This window comes from Somniosus microcephalus, chromosome 4, assembly GCF_052327205.1.
Source record: "Somniosus microcephalus isolate GS21.2 chromosome 4, FLI_Smic_1.0, whole genome shotgun sequence".
Lineage (NCBI taxonomy): Eukaryota > Metazoa > Chordata > Chondrichthyes > Squaliformes > Somniosidae > Somniosus > Somniosus microcephalus.
In genome coordinates, this window is record NC_140990.1 from 241,806,365 (window position 1) to 241,824,681 (window position 18,317).

At 43.3% G+C, this 18,317-nt stretch overlaps 1 protein-coding gene across 50 annotated transcripts in view; it reads left to right on the forward strand.

Annotated features, from left to right (window-relative positions):
- The window catches only part of LOC147120302 (titin-like), a 359,546-nt gene that overhangs the window by 246,276 nt on the left and 94,953 nt on the right, over positions 1 to 18,317 (forward strand). For all 50 annotated transcript variants that reach the window (XM_085986008.1, XM_085986052.1, XM_085986054.1 and 47 more), the window contains 21 exons: positions 67 to 336; positions 430 to 696; positions 1,857 to 2,135; positions 2,240 to 2,648; positions 2,754 to 2,878; positions 2,967 to 3,233; positions 3,351 to 3,638; positions 3,748 to 4,047; positions 4,147 to 4,449; positions 4,541 to 4,728; positions 8,468 to 8,582; positions 8,696 to 8,980; positions 10,557 to 10,708; positions 11,597 to 11,744; positions 13,843 to 14,020; positions 14,107 to 14,228; positions 14,748 to 15,035; positions 15,133 to 15,429; positions 15,540 to 15,726; positions 17,545 to 17,660; positions 17,910 to 18,209. In XM_085986008.1, coding sequence (XP_085842134.1) covers positions 67 to 336; positions 430 to 696; positions 1,857 to 2,135; positions 2,240 to 2,648; positions 2,754 to 2,878; positions 2,967 to 3,233; positions 3,351 to 3,638; positions 3,748 to 4,047; positions 4,147 to 4,449; positions 4,541 to 4,728; positions 8,468 to 8,582; positions 8,696 to 8,980; positions 10,557 to 10,708; positions 11,597 to 11,744; positions 13,843 to 14,020; positions 14,107 to 14,228; positions 14,748 to 15,035; positions 15,133 to 15,429; positions 15,540 to 15,726; positions 17,545 to 17,660; positions 17,910 to 18,209 — 4,884 coding nt within the window. The remainder of the gene's footprint in view (positions 1 to 66; positions 337 to 429; positions 697 to 1,856; positions 2,136 to 2,239; positions 2,649 to 2,753; positions 2,879 to 2,966; positions 3,234 to 3,350; positions 3,639 to 3,747; positions 4,048 to 4,146; positions 4,450 to 4,540; positions 4,729 to 8,467; positions 8,583 to 8,695; positions 8,981 to 10,556; positions 10,709 to 11,596; positions 11,745 to 13,842; positions 14,021 to 14,106; positions 14,229 to 14,747; positions 15,036 to 15,132; positions 15,430 to 15,539; positions 15,727 to 17,544; positions 17,661 to 17,909; positions 18,210 to 18,317) is intronic.

Below are 18,317 nucleotides of genomic sequence, written 5' to 3' on the forward strand. Positions count from 1 at the left end.
CTTTCAGAAAAATGTTTTAGATTTTCCTGATCTATTTGTACTTAAATATAATGCCATGTTTTGCAGAAGAGGAAGCTATCTTTACAAAGAACCTTGCAAATGCTGAAGTTACTGAAACAGAGCATATTAAATTGATTTGTGAAGTTTCCAAACCAAATGCTGACGTAATTTGGTACAAGGGAGATACAGAGTTGCCTGAAATTGGCAGATACGAACAACTTACAGATGGCAGAAAGCGAATTTTAGTAATTCAGAACACCAACCCAGGCGATGCTGGTGAATATAATTGCAGACTCCCAAATGGTACCCGGACCTCATGTCAACTGAAAGTTAATGGTATGTACTGTAGCCTATTCTGATATGAGTATGTTTTTTACAGCCGTGTCTTAATTTTGCCTAGTGTAATTTATCCTCTTAATTTTATTACAGAACTGGCAGCAGAATTTATTTCCAGACCACAGAACCTGGAGGTAGTAGAAGGAGACAAAGCAGAGTTTGTCTGCTCAGTATCAAAAGACACTTATGAAGTGAAATGGTTTAAAGGTGATATAGAGCTTAAATCTGACGATAAATATGAAATCGTATCTGATGGCAAAAAACGAATGCTCATTGTCAAGAACTCCATACCAAATGATGAAGGAACTTATGCTGCCATGATTGGTACCTCAAGAGCAACAGCGGAACTGACAGTTATTGGTAGGTCATGTAAACTACATTGTGAGTTTACAAAAGGATGGGTGAAGACTTACAGGAAATAGGAGCATTGCATGTGCACAGTCAAATTGCATTATTTTAATTCAATTATTAAAAAAGAAAAATATGCAGGGGAAGATTTTAACTCCCTCTACCTGGTGAAAACAGGGGCAGTAGGATGACGGTTGTGGACATAGCACTCCGTTCCTGCACCGCCACCATTTTTCCTGGGCCTCCTGCTGGGCGGCTGAGGCACCTGTCTGAAGCAGGCATGAGCCACATTATTAGTCTATATAAATCAGTGTTCCTATTTGCTACATAGGACCTCAATGCCATTTTAACTGCCTGCTGGGCAGTGTCAGCCGTGGACGTGCCATGCAGTAAAACCTGGCGGTACGGCAGAATGCGGCCAAAATGTATTTTTGTGGGACCCGGAGGAGCAGAGGTGCTCCTCCAGGCGCCTCAGATTAATGTGGACCACTACCACCACAGGCTCCCCCCCACCCTGATCTACCTTTTTCCTGGCTGGGGCTGTCTCCGGACCGCCTGATATTTAGAGCCCAGAGCTGGCAAGCTGCTTCGGGATGTCCAACCAGGGCGTGCTGCTCACTGCATATATCTTAATGATGCCCGGCCCTGGAAGTGGACTGGGCCTCCCGCTGGCACTATCAGATGGCCGGACAACAGTCAGCTGCCAGATACCTAAAATCTACCCTCGATGTAAAATTCCCAGTGTTTGTAAAGCTGAGGTGTTCTTTTCCTTGGCTGTCACAATTCAAGAATTTGCAAGCATCTGACAAGCAAGTCTGTTTTGATGTTGCAATGCAATCAGGAGTGATCTCAATGCTCAGAGTTCTTAGTTCCTTTTCTGAGATTTTCAGGTAGTTGCAGATAGGAATTATGGGCTAAAGTGAACAGGGGATTGCTGGTAGAGTGCTTTTCTTTTGACTTCTTTGGAGTAGAAAATTACTTTCAGGCTGATAGCCATTGAATGTCACCCAGCCTAGTCCAAGGGAATGTCACTTCAATTATTTGCACATCCCGCCCCTAATATTAACATTTTGGGGGCAATTGCTTCCTCAAGTTAGTACCTATGTGCAAAAGTATTTAAACTTGAACTAAATTATTTTATTGTTTTGAATAAACTTTGTTCTCTTTCTCAGAAAATCTTAGGATAATAACTCCCATCAAAGACCAGCTAGCCAAAGAAGGACAAGAAATTGTATTCAATTGTGAAGTTAACACTGAAGATGCCAGGCCAAAATGGTTAAAAAATGAAGAAACTATCTTTGATAGTCCAAAATATGTCATGATGCAGAAAAATTTAGTCTTTGCTCTCAGAGTCAGAGATTCACAAAAGGAAGATCAAGGAATGTACACAATTGCACTAACAAATCATAGAGGAGAACATGCAGAATGTTCAGCAACATTACAAGTACAAGGTAAATACTTTTTCTTGAATGTTAAACAGCTGCACATAAAACATACTTACATAATACAAGTAAAATGACATAAGTATTACATAACTACTTTTTAATCTATACAGCGGAGGAACTGAAAATCATTGAACCTCTTGAAGATTGTGAAACAATGGAGAAGAAGTCTGTCACCTTCTGCTGCAAAGTGAACCGTGAAAATGTCACTCTACAATGGATGAAAAATGGGGAGGAAATTACATTTGACAAACGACTTCTGTACAAAATTGACAAGAAAAAACACACTCTTATAATTAGAGATTGTGCGTTCAAAGATGAAGGTGAATACACTGTAATTGCTGGACAAGACAAATCAGTTGCTGAACTTATTATCACAGAGGCACCAACAGATTTCACAGAACATATTCAAGATCAGACTGTCATTGAGTTTGAAGATGCAATCTTTTCATGTCAACTGTCTAAAGAAAAAGCCACAGTGAAATGGTACAGGAATGGCAGGGAACTCAGGGAAAGCAAAAAGTATGTTTCATTTTAATCTTTTTTTTGTCAAAACAAAAACTGTCATTCATAAGTGTTTCATATATAACCTATATAATATCATCATAATTTTGTTATGTTTGACAGGTATCAATTTGAAAAAGATGGTAGTTTGCACAGACTTATTGTAAGAGAATGTAGACCAGATGATGAATGTGAATATTCCTGTGGTGTGGAAGACAGGCGTACAAGGGCTAGACTGTTTGTTGAAGGCAAGTACTAATTTAGAAAAAGTAAATATACTGCAACAATTTAGAAAATTTAGGAAACACAGGGCTAATTATTCTTTTCTCCTTCCAGAAATCCCAGTTGAGATCATCAGACCGCCACAGGATGTTCTGGAAGCTCCAGAATCGGATGTTGTTTTTGAAGCTGAATTGAACAAAGATAGAGTTGAAGTCAAATGGCTCAGAAATAATATGATAATTGTTCAGGGTGATAAATATCAAATGATGAGTGAAGGAAAGGTCCACCGGTTGCAGGTCTGTAGCATTAGGCCACGTGACCAAGGTGAATATAGGTTCATTGCCAAGGATAAAGATGCAAGAGCTAAACTGGAACTTGCTGGTAAGTTAATTTGAATTTTATGAATATTGATGAGAAATGTTACATTTTCTGTCACTATTTACAATAAAATGACTGAAGATTTGGCATATTTCTGACTTGTGAATTTTCTCATTGTAGCAGTGCCAACAATCAAGATGACTGATCTGAACCTAGTGATTGATGCTGGAAAGCCATTCACAATGACACTCCCATATGATGCTTATCCACGTGGTGAAGCTGAATGGTTCAAGGAAGAAAGTGTTACTTCTGAGTATGTCAGCCTGCCCAAACAGAACATTGACACAACTGCAGAAATCACTCGTTATAGACTTTCTGATCCAAGGAAAACTGACAAGGGAAGATACAAAATTGTGATTCAGAATAAACATGGAAAGGGTGAAGCACATATAAACTTGAACGTTATTGGTAAGCATTATTTGTTGCACATATATCCTATAGCTGAGTATGAAAGCTGTTCTTAAAATATCTTCCAAAATGCATTTCCTAAAACAATATTATCTCTGTCAATTTACAGATGTGCCTGGCCCAATCCAGAATTTGAATATAATGGAAACTTATGATGGCGAAGTCAGTCTTGCTTGGGATGAGCCTGATAGTGATGGTGGTAGCAAAATCCTTGGATATGTTGTAGAACGGCGTGATGTAATGCGCAAAACTTGGACCGTAGCTACTAATCAGGCTGACAATACTGAATTTACAGTGACTGGTCTCCAGAAAGGAATAGAGTATCTATTCCGTGTCAGTGCAAGGAACAGAATAGGTACAGGTGAACCTGTGGAAACTGATGTACCTGTTGAAGCTAAGAATAAGTTTAGTAAGTATCAGATAATATTCACTAGTTTCAATTATTAATTCCAAATAATTTCTATGGGTCAGTGTCACAAAATAATAATTTTATTACCTTTTCTATCAGATGTACCTGATGCACCACTGAACGTCGAAGTGAAAGATGTGAACAAATTTGGTGCCACCATTACATGGGAACCACCAGAATATGATGGTGGAGCAGTAATCACTAACTACGTTGTTGAGTTACGTGACAGAACCTCTGTCAAATGGGAAGCAGCTATGATTACTGGAGCAGATGAACTCTCTGCTCAGCTGAACGATGTAGTGGAAAACAGAGAATATATATTCCGTGTCAGAGCAGAAAACAAAGCTGGCGTAGGAAAACCCAGTGCAGCGTCACGTCCTGTGAAGATTATGGATCCAATCTGTTAGTATCTGATCAGAAATATGTGTATTTGTAGTAAATGTTTCAAGATTTTTTATTTTGTACGTTCACTAATTGATTTATCCTTTTTTAGTCAAACCAAGTCCACCCATTGAATTTGCCTATTCAAAGCAGACCAAAGACTCTGTGCAGCTGAATTGGGAACCTCCTCTTAAGAACGGAGGAAGTCCAATACAGGGCTACATTATTGAACGGTGTGAAGAAGGCACAGATAAATGGATTCCATGTAATATAAGACTTGTTCCTGAAACAACGTTCAAGGTTATTATCTGTTTAATTTGTTTATTTGTTAAACATATCAGTGCTGATTTAGTAAGAGCTGGAGGCAGCTGCTCTCCCAATGGTAATTTTAGGGGTGCAATTCACCCACAATCCATCAGCAAGTCACAGACTGATTGCCAGCTGAGGATCAACACTTGGCTGCTGTCCTGCATGGATTCCTGTGCTCAGTGACATTCATGAAGTAGAGTTTCAAGAGGGAGATGTTGATCAACTTTTCATTTAATTCACAACTTCAGGTACATCTATTTGTGGGTGGATCTGTAAGGCACATGGCAGCTGTAACAGTCCATGCAGTGCTGGACTAACTGATAGGTCACATGGGTGGGGGAAGAATCAGGGACATGCTTTCTCTTTATGTGATTGTGCGTAGGAACTGACTTAGAGAGCATTTGCTTTGTTTTCCATCTTGGTGAGTCACGTGGAGAGTTTTAAAAAAATTGTTCTCGAGTTGTAGGCAACACTGTTGAGAATTATTTTTTGCCCATCCCTGGTTGTTGTTGCTAAGAATCGACCATGGTAGTGTAGGACTGGAGTCACATGTAGGCCAGACCAAGTAGGGGTAGCAGGTTCCCAGATATAGGAGCAGTGAGATCAAGGCGGTATTTGAAGATGAGGTTAGGATTTTGAAATCAGTTTGTTCCGGAACAGGAGTTCTGCGAAAATAGGAATGGTGAGTTTGCAGGACTTTGTGTAGGCTAGGATGTAGGTCACAGAATTTTGAATGAGTTGAATTTTGTCTAGCATGGACTTCAGGGTACTGGTGAAGAAAGCATTAGAGGAAAGAAAGGAGGTAGAAATTTGGAACTCTCTTCCATAAACAGCAATTGATGCTAGATCAATTATTAATTTTAAATCAGAGATTGATAGCTTTTTGTTAACCAAAGTTATTAAGGGATATGGGCCAAATGTGGGTATATGGAGTTAGATCACAGATCATCCATGATCTCATTGAATGGCGGAACAGGCTCGAGAGGCTGAATGGCCTACTCCTGTTCCTATGAAAGCTTGAGGTGTCAAAAGTATTCACGAGGATTTTAATAGTGATAGAGGATGGTAAGTAGACAAGATGGAAATCAGACTGCAGACTCCAACAGGGAGTGGTTGGAGAATGGGCACAGAGTTGGATATTAATGTCCCAAACTCCTCCATCACCATCTTTGGGTATGTCCTGTCCCACCGGCAGGACAGACCCACCAGGGGTAGCGGCACACTGGTATACAATCGGGAAGGAGTGGCCCTGGGAGTCCTCAACATTGACTCCGGACCCCATGAAGTCTCATGGCTTCAGGTCAAGCATGGGCAAGGAAACCTCCTGCTGATTACCACCTATCGCCCTCCCTGAGCTGATGAATCAGTCCTCCTCCATGTTGAACACCACTTGGAAGAAGCACTGAGAATAGCAAGGGCACAGAATGTACTCTGGGTGGGGGACTTCAATGTCCATCACCAAGAGTGGCTCGGTAGCACCACTACTGACCGAGCTGGCCGAGTCCTGAAGGACATAACTGCCAGTCTGGACAGGTGGTGAGAGAACCAACACGAGGGAAAAACCTACTTGACATCGTCCTCACCAATCTACGTGTCGCAGATGCATCTGTCCATGACAGTATTGGTAGCAGTGACCACTGCACAGTCATTGTGAAGACGAAGTCCAATCTTCACACTGAGGACACCCTCCATCGTGTTGTGTGGCACTACCACTGTGCTAAATGGGATAGATTCAGAACAGATCTAGCAGCTCAAAACTGGGCATCCATGAGGCTTTGTGGGCCATTAGTAGCAGCAGAATTGTATTCCACCACAATCTGTAACCTCATGGCCCGGCATATCCCTCACTCTACCATTACCAGCAAGTCAGGGGACCAACACTGGTTCAATAAGTAGTGTAGAAGAGCATGCCGGGAGCAGCACCAGGCGTACCTAAAATTGAGGTGCCAACCTGGGGAAGCTGCAACACAGCATGCTAAAAAGCGGAAGCAGCATGCTATAAACAGGGCTAAGCGATCCCACAATCAACAGATCAGATCCAAGCTCTGCAGTCCTGCCACATCCAGTTGTGAATGGCGGTGGACCATTAAACAACTAAAGGGAGGAGGAGGCTACATGAATATCCCCATCCTCAATGATGGTGGAGCCCAGCACGTGAGTGGAAAAGACAAGGCTGAAGCATTTGCAACCATCTTCAGCCAGAAGTGCTGAGTGGATGATCCATATCGGCCTACTCCCGAGGTCGCCACCATCACAGAAGCCAGTCTTCAGCCAATTCGATTCACTCCACCTGATATCAAGAAACGGCTGAGCGCACTGGATACAGCAAAGGCTATGGGCCCCAACAACATTCCGGCTATCGTACTGAAGACTTGTGCTCCAGAACTAGCTGCGCCTCTAGACAAGCTGTTCCAATACAGCTACAACACTGGCATCTATCCGACAATGTGGAAAACTGCCCAGGTATGTCCTGTCCACAAAAAGCTGGACAAATCCAACCCAGCCAATTAACGCCCCATCAGTCTACTCTCAATCATCAGCAGGGTGATGGAAGGTGTCATCGACAGTGCTATCAAGCGGCACTTACTCACCAATAACCTGCTCACTGATGCCCAGTTTGGGTTCCGTCAAGACCACTCAGCTCCCGACCTCATTACAGCCTTGGTCCAAACATGGACAAAGGAGCTGAATTCCAGAGGTGGGGAGAGAGTGACTGCCCTTGACATCAAGGCAGCATTTGACCAACTTTGGCATCAAGGAACCCTAGTAAAACTGAAGTCAATGGAAATCAGGGGGAAAATGCTCCACTGGCTGGAGTCATACCTAGCACAAAGGACGATGGTTGTGGTGATTGAAGGCCAATCATCACAGCCCCAGGACATCGCTGCAGGAGTTCCTCAGGGCAGTGTCCTGGGCCCAACCATCTTCAGCTGCTCACCTCCTGATTCCCCAAAGTCTTTCCACCATCTACAAGGCACAAGTAAGGAGTGTGATGGAATACTCTCCACTTTCCTGGATGAGTGCAGCTGCAACAACACTCAAGAAGCTCGACACCATCCAGGACAAAGCAGCCCGCTTGATTGGCACCCCATCCACCACCTTAAACATTCACTCCCTCCACCACTGGTGTACTGTGGCTGCAGTGTGTACCATCTACAAGATGCACTGCAGCAACTCACCAAGGCTTCTTCGGCAGCATCTCCCAAACCCGCGACCTCTTCGACCTAGAAGGACAAGGGCAGCAGGCACATGGGAACACCACCACCTCCAAGTTCCCCTCCAAGTCACACACCATCCTGACTTAGAAGTATATCGCCGATCCTTCATTGTCGCTGGGTCAAAATCCTGGAACTCCCTCCCTAACAGCACTGTGGGAGTACCTTCACCACACGGATTGCAGCGGTTCAAGAAGGCAGCTCACCACCACCTTCTCAAGGGCAACTAGGGATGGGTAATAAATGTTGGCCTTGCCAACGATGCCCACATCCCATAAGCGAATAAAAAAAAATTGAGAACTTTAGAGGAGAGGATGGGAGTGTGGACATGGTGCAGTAATTTGAGCAGAATCAAGTTTAGGTTTTTAAAGTAAATGGTGATGGATAAATTTTGTTTTGAGTCTATAACATTTGTGACCTCGTACTTGCTGCTGACTGGGGAAAATGTGCTAAGAATATTAGTATTGTTATTTTTTTTTAATATTCTCATATGGTTTTAATTTTTGTCACTACAGGTTACTGGTCTGAAAAAAGGAGTGAAATATTATTATAGGGTATCTGCTGAAAATGCAGCAGGTGTATCAGATCCAGCTGATGCTCTTGGCCCACTAACAGCTGATGATCCCCACGGTAATGGATGTTCTATTCTGAACAAAAATATATCAAAGGCTGTGAAATTGAGTTTTTTTTTAACTACTATAATTTGTATAACCTTTCAAGTCTAATTACACTTTCTCTTTTAGTGGCTCCTTCCTTTGATTTGAGAGCATTCAAAGATGGTCTTGAGGTCATTGTTCCAGAGCCGCTTAAGATTCGCATTCCTATCTCTGGCTACCCTATACCTACGGTAAAATGGGCTGTTGACGAAAAACCTCTTGAAAGCAATGATCGTGTGAAGATGGAAACAACTGTTGCATATACACAGCTGGTCATTTCTCCAAGTGAACGTCCTGATAAGGGACTATATCAACTGACACTGGAAAATACAGTGTCATCTGTCACAGGAGAAATCAATGTCAATGTAATTGGTAAGTATCTGAATATTTTCAGAAAACATTTTTATTTAATCCTTTCAAGATGATTCTACAATCGCTTGCATTTATGTATCATCTTTAACATTGAAAACCTCCCAAGACACTACAGAGGAGGAAGAAAATAAATACATTATAGAGACACATGCAGAGCCTTCAACATGAAAGTTAGGAGAAGTAACTGAAAACTTAATTGAAGGGATGGGTTTTGCGAAGGTTTTTAAAGATGGCAGAAAAAGCGGTGAGTCGAAGAGATTTATGGAAGGCATTCCAGAGGGTAGGGCCAAACCACCTGAAGGTGCTCCAAGCAATAGTAGACTAAAGGGAAGGGGAGACATAAAAGACTAGAGTCAGATGACTGAACGATGGGGAAAGGGTTATAAGCCTGGAAGAAGTTGCAGAGTTAGGATGTGCAAAGCTGTGGAGGAATTTGAAAAAGGGGATAATTATTTTAAATTCAATGGGGGAAAAATTCAGTTGGCTTGCGCCTCTCATTAGTGCCCACGCTAATGGGGCGCAAAGCAACTAGTGCCCGGGCGTGGCGATGTTTGCGCCACTCGCGAAATTGACTAGAGTTTTTGTGGCAGCGCAAAAGTTTACCGCCCCGATCTGCTGCGCCCGGAGATTGTGACGTCAGTCGAGCGTGCAATGCCCTGTTGGCGCCCCGGACCGGATATTGATTGGCGCCCCCCTCCTTTCCGTCTGGCGCAAGCAACGACAGGGAGACTGGAACGTTTCCCAGTCGGTGAGGGGCTGGGGGGGCGCTATTTAAAGGCGGCCTCTTCCTGGCTTTTTCTGTGGTAGACATTTTTGCACCACTCATTCTGACAGAGAGAGAGATTCAAGGCTCCAATGAGCAGGGTGTGGCTGGAGAGCAAGATCGACCCTCCCCTTTAAGAACTGGCCAGCGCCAGTGTGTGTGTGTTCCACCGCTAACTGACATCACCTGCGCTGCGCCCGCGCTCTGAGTTAGCACCTCGCTCCTCAGTGTTAACGCCTTAAGAGAGGTGTGTAGCGCCTGATTTAGCGCTCCAATCACCTCCAGGGGCGATAGAAGCCAAGTTTGCAGTCGGAGGCGATAAACTCTTGCGCCCGACCGATAATTGCGCCCCAAACGGGGCGATACTGAATTTCTCTCCCAATGTGTTAGGGAATCAATATAGGTTAACGTGGCTGTGGATGATGGAGGAGCAGAATTGAGTGCTGGACAGGTGTGCTGAAATGGCTAAGTTTTGAACAAGTTAGAGTTTATAGAGGACGAGAGATGGCAAAGTGACAAAAAGAGGATAATGGAAAAAGTGAATCTAGAGCTGACAACACTATGGCTAAGGGTTTCAACAATGGTAAGATAGACATGGAGGTAGGTGATGTTGAAGATGTAGAATTAAGTGACCTTGGTAACGTAAGAGTGGAACGCAGTTTGAAGCTCAGCTCCTGGTCAAATGAGATACCATGGTTTTGCACAGCCTAAATGAATGGCTAGGGTAGTGGAAGGAGTCAGTAACAAGGAACATAGTTTATGGCATGGCCAAAATGATTAAATATTTAATTCTTTATTGTTTTACCTTCTCAGCACGCCCAAGTGCACCAAAAGACATTAAAGTGTCAGAAATCGGTAGAAATACAGTACATTTGATGTGGGAGCTACCAGATAATGATGGCGGAAGTCCATTGACTGGATATCTAATTGAAAAGCGTGAAGTTAACCGCAAGACTTGGGTCAAAGTAAGTCTTAAACCATACTAATCTCAAATTTACATTTGATATACACCCACAATTATCAAACTAGTGGTTCAAAATTCAAATGATTTTGTAAGTTATCAGCTCACAGACTGTGATACTGAAGGAAACAAACAAGTATAGAGCTATTCCGATGTCAATCGTAGCTCCATTATTGTTATATCAACTATATACAACTAAATATAGAGGTCAATCCTATGTCAGTGCCTTTCTGCATAGTAAGTCTTCAGTGTAGATTTAAGCATTTGTATTAGAATTCTTAAGCAGAATTTTCAGTTTTATTTCTAAATCCTTATGTTGTCTTTCTCCTCTCAAATCCTCTTCAAAGCACTTTTGGAACACTCATTTCCCTGGCACTGCAGAGAGAAAAAGAGGGCAGATATGTCAGGTCTATGCCCCTTTAAACTTGTCTTGGGCTTTCAGGGGTTCTTCACACAGGCAACACTGGGCCTATACCTACTGCCGTCACAGGACCAGGTTAGCCATGGAAATGAGGTGGAAGGATGTGTTTCCAGTCCACCTGCCTCACTTTCTTTTCCGTGTGTCAGAAGAGTGCCTGAAAAAGCTGGCTTGGGATCCCACCCAAATTAAAGGGTTTGAGGGGATCAGGCAGCAAGGCACGTGAGGTCAGAAGAGGAATGTCCTATCTTTTACTGCCTCCCACTAGATCTTTGGCCTGGAGCCCTTCTGGTGGCTGTTCACCAGTGGCCTCTCCAGTGGTCAGTACTAGACCTGTAGCTATTCAATCTATTATAGTTTATCTAAGGTGGAAAAAATTGGGATTTGGCTGTGTTTAAAGGAAGAGGCTGCAGTGTGTTTACAAGTGTTTTTGCTTATTAAAGTTGAGGCATTGTCATATTCTGTGCTTTCTAGGTTATTGAGGGAGTGCAAGACTTAGAATTTACTGTCCCTGACCTCTTCCAAGGAAGAGACTACCTATTTAAAATTTCAGCCTGTAACAAATGTGGCCCAGGCGAACCTGCATTTATTGATGAACCTGTTAATGTATCTGCACCAGCAAGTAAGTATTTAGCTTTGTTAATCCTTTATATTGAATCTTAGGATATTTCCTTTGTAAATAAAGCCAAATAGATCTATTTTGTTTCTCTTTAAATGTATGTAGCACAGTTCCCCTTTCAATATGTTTCATAGCATTCTTTTACTCACCTGCTAAAATATATAATAATAGTAAATGAATAAGGACACAAATAGCATTGCAAGCCAAGATCTTTCTTAAAATGTTTTAGCAAGCAGTTTTGTAGATCAGCTCTAACGGCTATTAATTTAATTTAAGCTGAATATGTTTCCTCAACCACTCCCTTAATCTTGCTATACTGATTAATCATTCAAAAGAAAGTTATGATACTTCATATTATTATGTTTCAATGTATTTACACAGCAAATGAATCTTTAAGTAGTATTAGATCTATTGAATATTTGTATCTTGCATATTGAGAAAATTATTTGTAGTTTCAAAAGTATATCCCTATGAAGAGAAACTGTTTCTAAAAGTAGATGGAAAGAGAAGGGAACAGAGCTAATTTTAGTGGCTGGTATGCTTCATCTGTGCCCAATTCATTAAGTATTTAAAAGGGGAAGAGGAAGGGCACGTTCCTGGTCTATGGGTGTGCTGGATGCCAAGTCCACAGGAAACCAGGCAGGAAGGTTAACTCAGGACAGACTTTCAGTTGGGAGGACTTTTAAAAGGCTCACAGACTTTAAAGTGCACTCTGTCCTTTTCTGAGCCTTACTTATAGTTTTTCTTATGTTTCTTTTTCATCTGGCACTTGAACGTTTGTGCCAGTATTTTTGCTCTCACTCCCATTACAGGCACCAAAAGGTTTTCCCAAAAGAAATCCTCTATGCTGAGGCTACCAATCATTTCTACAGACCCTGACACCATACCTGGGAATGACATGCGTACCTGTATTCTCAGCATTAAGTCAGTAGAGCGGCAAATGCAGAGCTGTTTCATCTGCTGCAAGGACACCTGCAGCATAGTACTGGCACATGCAGGAACAGTAATGGTCAGCTGAAACTTGGCTGCACCTCCTTGCAGGCATGCTGCAGTTTAGATCTATTGAAATGGTATCATGGATTGGTACAGCGGACCACCCTTTTCATGAGCACCTCATGTAGCGCCACCTTGACTTCAACAACCATCAAACAAGGGATTGAGCGCTGGGCTGTGCCTTCACTTTCCTGCAGGCACAAAATTGCACCTGAGGCTCCCTTTCCCTTTATTTGCCTACCACTTTTTCGTCCCCTGCTCCTTCAGTCTTGGCAAAGGCTGCGAACAAGTTTAGACTCTTTTGAGGCTCTGTAAAAGCTTTCAGCTTTTTTGACCAGGGTTCTCCTTTGTGATCCCACTCAAAATCGGGAAGTACAAGTGTTGAGACCTACTGCTGCCTCACTGCCCACGCAGAATGTACCTCCCCATTGCCCTTGTAAAGACTGCTACTGGCCTTTCCTTTCCTGTTTCCATGTAAATAGAGGTAGAAGGAAGCACCTGAGACCCCCATTGATTTCCCTCCAGTCCACCTCGGTTACTGTCACTTTCCGGGACCACTATGGGGAAGGTACCAGCAACAACCACAGGTTCCTCAGTGCAGGAAGAGGGTCTTCTAGCAGACTCCTCTCCTTCCATTTTGGTCCCCATTTACCTTCTTGTGTGGGTCTCAGTCTCTGCTGAGGCCTACCAGGATGCCAATGTTCTGATCCTCGAGGTGCTTCTGCCCTTTTAACGGTCTCTCTTACTGCATTGGAAATTCCGCCATGGGCCTGCCATACCCTGACTCAAGAAATTGGATCGGGGTTCTGGTGGTGATGATGGATGGAACGGAAATCACACCCCACCAGAACACTGACACTGTGAGGACAATCCTGGTCTTTATCTTCCTTATTGTGACTCGCCCCTTTAATCATTCCAATCTCTACAAATTTCAGTAAATCATTATTCAGAGAATTGAATGCTGTCTCCATTTGACTGTTTAAGCCGTACTAGCACCAGTTATAAACTGACTTAGACTTGAAGATGAAAATTAGGCTCAAGTATGTTTAATTAGTTCTTATGAAACTTTTGAACTGAAGATTTTAATTTGTAATTCTGTACTTTACAGCTGTTCCAGATCCACCAGAAAATGTCAAATGGAGGAATCCATCTGCCAAAGGAATCTTCCTTACATGGGAACCACCAAAATATGATGGAGGCACAAGAATTAAAGGATATTTAGTAGAAAAGTGTCAACGCACTGCTGAAAAGTGGGAGATATGTGGAGAGCCAGTTAATGAATTAAAGTAAGTTTATATATCTAATTTCCTAATATTTACTATGTTTGAAATAATACAAAAGAATTGCTAAAACTGGTTATTATGTTAAACAGGATGGAAGTGACTGACCTGAAAGAAGGGGAATGGTATTCATACCGTGTTAAAGCTTTGAACAGACAAGGTGCCAGCAAACCAAGTAAACCCACAGATGATGTACAAGCAATCGATCCAAAAGGTACGTTGTTACTAACTAATATCAAAGCATTTTTCCAAAACTCATCATTTACTAAGCCCAAGCTTTATTAATACATTTCAATCCTATTAATAAATGCAGACAGATTTATCTCACAAATATCCACATTGTATTAAATATTGTCACTGTTGCTAGTTCAATTACTCTGGAAGAAAATAGAATATATTATGTGAGGAAGAATAGTTGACTGTGTTACTCAGTAACCTACTGAAATTAACAATGTTACAGCTGAGATATATTGATAAATTTAGTGAGGTTATGCAACTAGCACCGAGCCTTACTGATACTCCTAATTTCCCAATTCATTCATATTGGTGATTGGGAACTTGGAAAGGACACGAATCAGGCGTGCAGTTTTCCACGTCTGATTCTCGTATCGACAATCCGTCGAGTGAGGCTCCATAGTGGGAGCATGGCTTTACTGAATCTAACCTATAATTTCCTTTTAAAATACATAACTTTTGGACTAAATTAATAACATATTTTCTTTGTTTACAACAGAGGTTCCAGAGATTCGTCTTGATGTTAAACTGCTGGCTGGCATTACTGTGAGGGCTGGAACAAAGGTTGAGCTCCCAGCTTTTATCTCTGGCAAACCTGATCCGAGAATTACTTGGACAAAAGCTGAATACCTACTGAAGCCTAACAACAGACTAACTATTGACACAAAACCTAATCATTCCACTGTGACAATCTTGGATACCACAAGGAGTGACACTGGCACCTACATTATTGAAGCAGTAAACACCAGTGGTCGTGCCACTGCTGTTGTTGAAGTCAATATTCTAGGTAGTTCAAATATTAAAATGCTATTTATAAACTTATATATAATATTGAGATAAATAAATTGTCTCAAACAAGTGCTGACCATTTCTTTTGTTTACAGACAAACCTGGACCACCAGCTGCATTTGATATCACTGATATTACAAATGAAACCTGCAGCTTGACATGGAATCCACCTAGAGATGACGGTGGTTCACGTATTACAAATTATATCGTGGAATGTAAGGCTGGAACTAGTGAAATATGGAACAAACTCTCATCTACTATCAAAGAAACAAAATTCAAGGCAACAAATCTTACAGCATTGAAAGAATATACATTCAGAGTTAGTGCTGAAAACATGTATGGTATTGGAGAGCCATCTCAGCATGCTCCAATTATAGCTAAATATGCTTTTGGTAAGGAAAAATATGATTTAGTATATTATAATTGTAACATTTGTTGCATAATTTGTACATAATATGCCATTTAGATTTTTAAAAACCATGGAAATATGATTGTATATTAGATCCACCTGGTCCTCCAACACGTCTGCAAGGTTCAGACATTGCTAAGGATTCACTGACATTGACATGGTATGAACCAGATGAAGATGGTGGCAGCCCAATCATTGGATATTTTATTGAAAGATTTGATCCAGACACTGATAAATGGATTAGATGCAACAAGATACCTGTCAAAGACGCAAGTTTCAGGTATTTATGACAATGATAATTTATACATGACCAAATTTTGAAAAGCTCAGCAATAAGTCAAGATAACTCTGACATCCTTAATCATGATTTGTTTAGAGTTAGTTGATCTCTCTTGGCATTCCTCATGGGCGAAACGTTAAAAAACACTCTCTTCCTGTAATGGTCTTTTGTTTGTTTCATACTCTTAAACTCTCTCTCGCCATTCTGATACACACTCATTGATGTATCTATGGTCCTTATTTTAAAGGGCAGGGTGGGTACGATGCATGCAAGCCTTGAAGTGGGTGGCACAACTGGGGAGTCCAGGGACCCGGGCCCAATCTTAACAGCCGGGCCTCATTACCATGGACGGATAGGCCTGTGGCACTAGGCCGCACACAACAGGGAGGGAGGGATTGCGGGGGGGGGGCTGGTGTTGGCTGGAGGAACACGGGGGGGACGGGTGTTGCTAAGAATCGGGGGGGTGCAAGGAACATCGGGGGGTTGCAAGGATCATCGGGGGGTTGCAAGGATCATCGGGGGGTGCAAGGATCATCAGGGGGTGCAAGGATCATCGGGGGCCGGGTGCAAGGGTCATCGGGGGCCGGGTGCAAGGGTCGTCGGTGGCCGGGTGCAAAGATCATCGGGGCCGGGTGCAAGGATCATGGGGGGCCGGGTGCAAGGGTCATCGGGGGCTGGGTGCAAGGGTCATCGGGGGCCGGGTGCAAGGGTCATCAGGGGGTGCAAGGATCATCGGGGGCCGGGTGCAAGGGTCATCGGAGGCCGGGTGCAAGGGTCATCATGGGGTGCAAGGATTATCGGGGGCCGGGTGCAAAGATCATCGGGGGCCAGGTGCAAAGATCATCGGGGACCGGGTGCAAAGATCATCGGGGACCGGGTGCAAAGATCATCGGGGACCGGGTGCAAAGATCATCGGGGACCGGGTGCAAAGATCATCGGGGACCGGGTGCAAAGATCATCGAGGGCCGGGTGCAAAGATCATCGGGGGCCGGGTGCAAAGATCATCGGGGGCTGGGTGCAAGGAACATCGGGGGGTGCAAGGATCATCGGGGGGTGCAAGGATCACCGGGGGCCGGGTGCCGGGTGCAAGGATCATCGGGGGCCGGGTGCAAGGATCATTGGGGGCCGGGTGCAAGGGTCATCGGGGGCCGGGTGCAAGGGTCATCGGGGGCCGGGTGCAAGGGTCATCGGGGGCCAGGTGCAAGGGCTATCGGGGGCCGGGTGCAAGGGTCATTGGGGGCCGGGTGCAAGGATCATCGGGGGGGTGCAAGGATCATTGGGGGCCGGGTGCAAGGGTCATCGGGGGCCGGGTGCAAGGGTCATCAGGGGGTGCAAGGATCATCGGGGGCCGGGTGGTGGCTGCAGGAGCAAGGTGGTTTCCTAGAAGTAAAGGGAATTAAGGGTTACAGGGAGCGGGCAGGAATTTGGACATGAGTCTAGGTTCGGATCGGTCATGGCCCTGTGGATAGCGGAGCGGGCCCAGGGGCCGTGTAGCCTGATCCTGCTCCTATTTCGTGTGTCTAATTCTGTTAGATTCAGGAGATGGTTCTGTGATAGTGGATTGGCGGTTAGGATCAGATCAGCCATGATCTTATTGAATGGCGGAGCAGGCTCGAGGGGCCGATTGGCCTACTCCTGCTCCTATTTCTTATGTTCTTATGAGGATTGTGGGGCGATGTGATTGCTGATAGCTACGAACAGTTAATCAATCAGCAAGTACAAAAATGATCCTGTCATGGTCACTACAGACACAAAAAAATTAGAAAGATGCATTGCATAATAATGAATATGTGCACATACATGTTTTGCAACCAACAGAGTGAAAGGACTTACTCCAAAGAAGAAGTACAAGTTCCGTGTTCTGGCAGAGAATCTAGCTGGTACTGGCAATCCTAGTAACGAAACAGACCCAATCCTGGCAAAGGATCCTATCGGTATGTGTACAATTGTCTTATCAAATGAAATTTCGTAACAGTTTATATATTAGGGTAAATTTTGCTCGACCCTGCACCACCAGTAGGATCTTGCATACAGCCAGCAAATATCAGAAAACATCACCTGCAATTTTCCAATATCTGCTGGCTGTGTGCAAGGCACCATCTGTGCTGCAAGGCCTCACAGAATTGACCATATTGTGTTTACCTAAGAATTGACCAATATTTTTAATGTAAATTAATTTATAGACCCACCATGGCCTCCTGGAAAGCCTAATGTTAAAGATGTCAGGAAGACTTCAGCTTTCTTAAATTGGAATAAACCAGAACATGATGGAGGGGCAAAGATTGAGTCTTATGTTGTTGAGTTGCTGAAGAGTGGAACAGAGGACTGGGTTAGAGTGGCTGAAGGCATTCCTATGACTGAATACTTCCTCAAAGGGCTTATGGAAAAACAAGAATACTCATTCCGCATTAAAGCTGTTAATAAAGCTGGTGAAAGTGAACCTAGTGAACCCAGTGATCCTGTGCTGTGCAAGGAGAGATTGAGTAAGTTACATTCAACTTATACACCACATGTGTTACTTAGCAAATTTAAATGATCACAATCAATACCAAAAGTCATGAGTTTTTAAATATGAGAATTGTTTTCTTCCC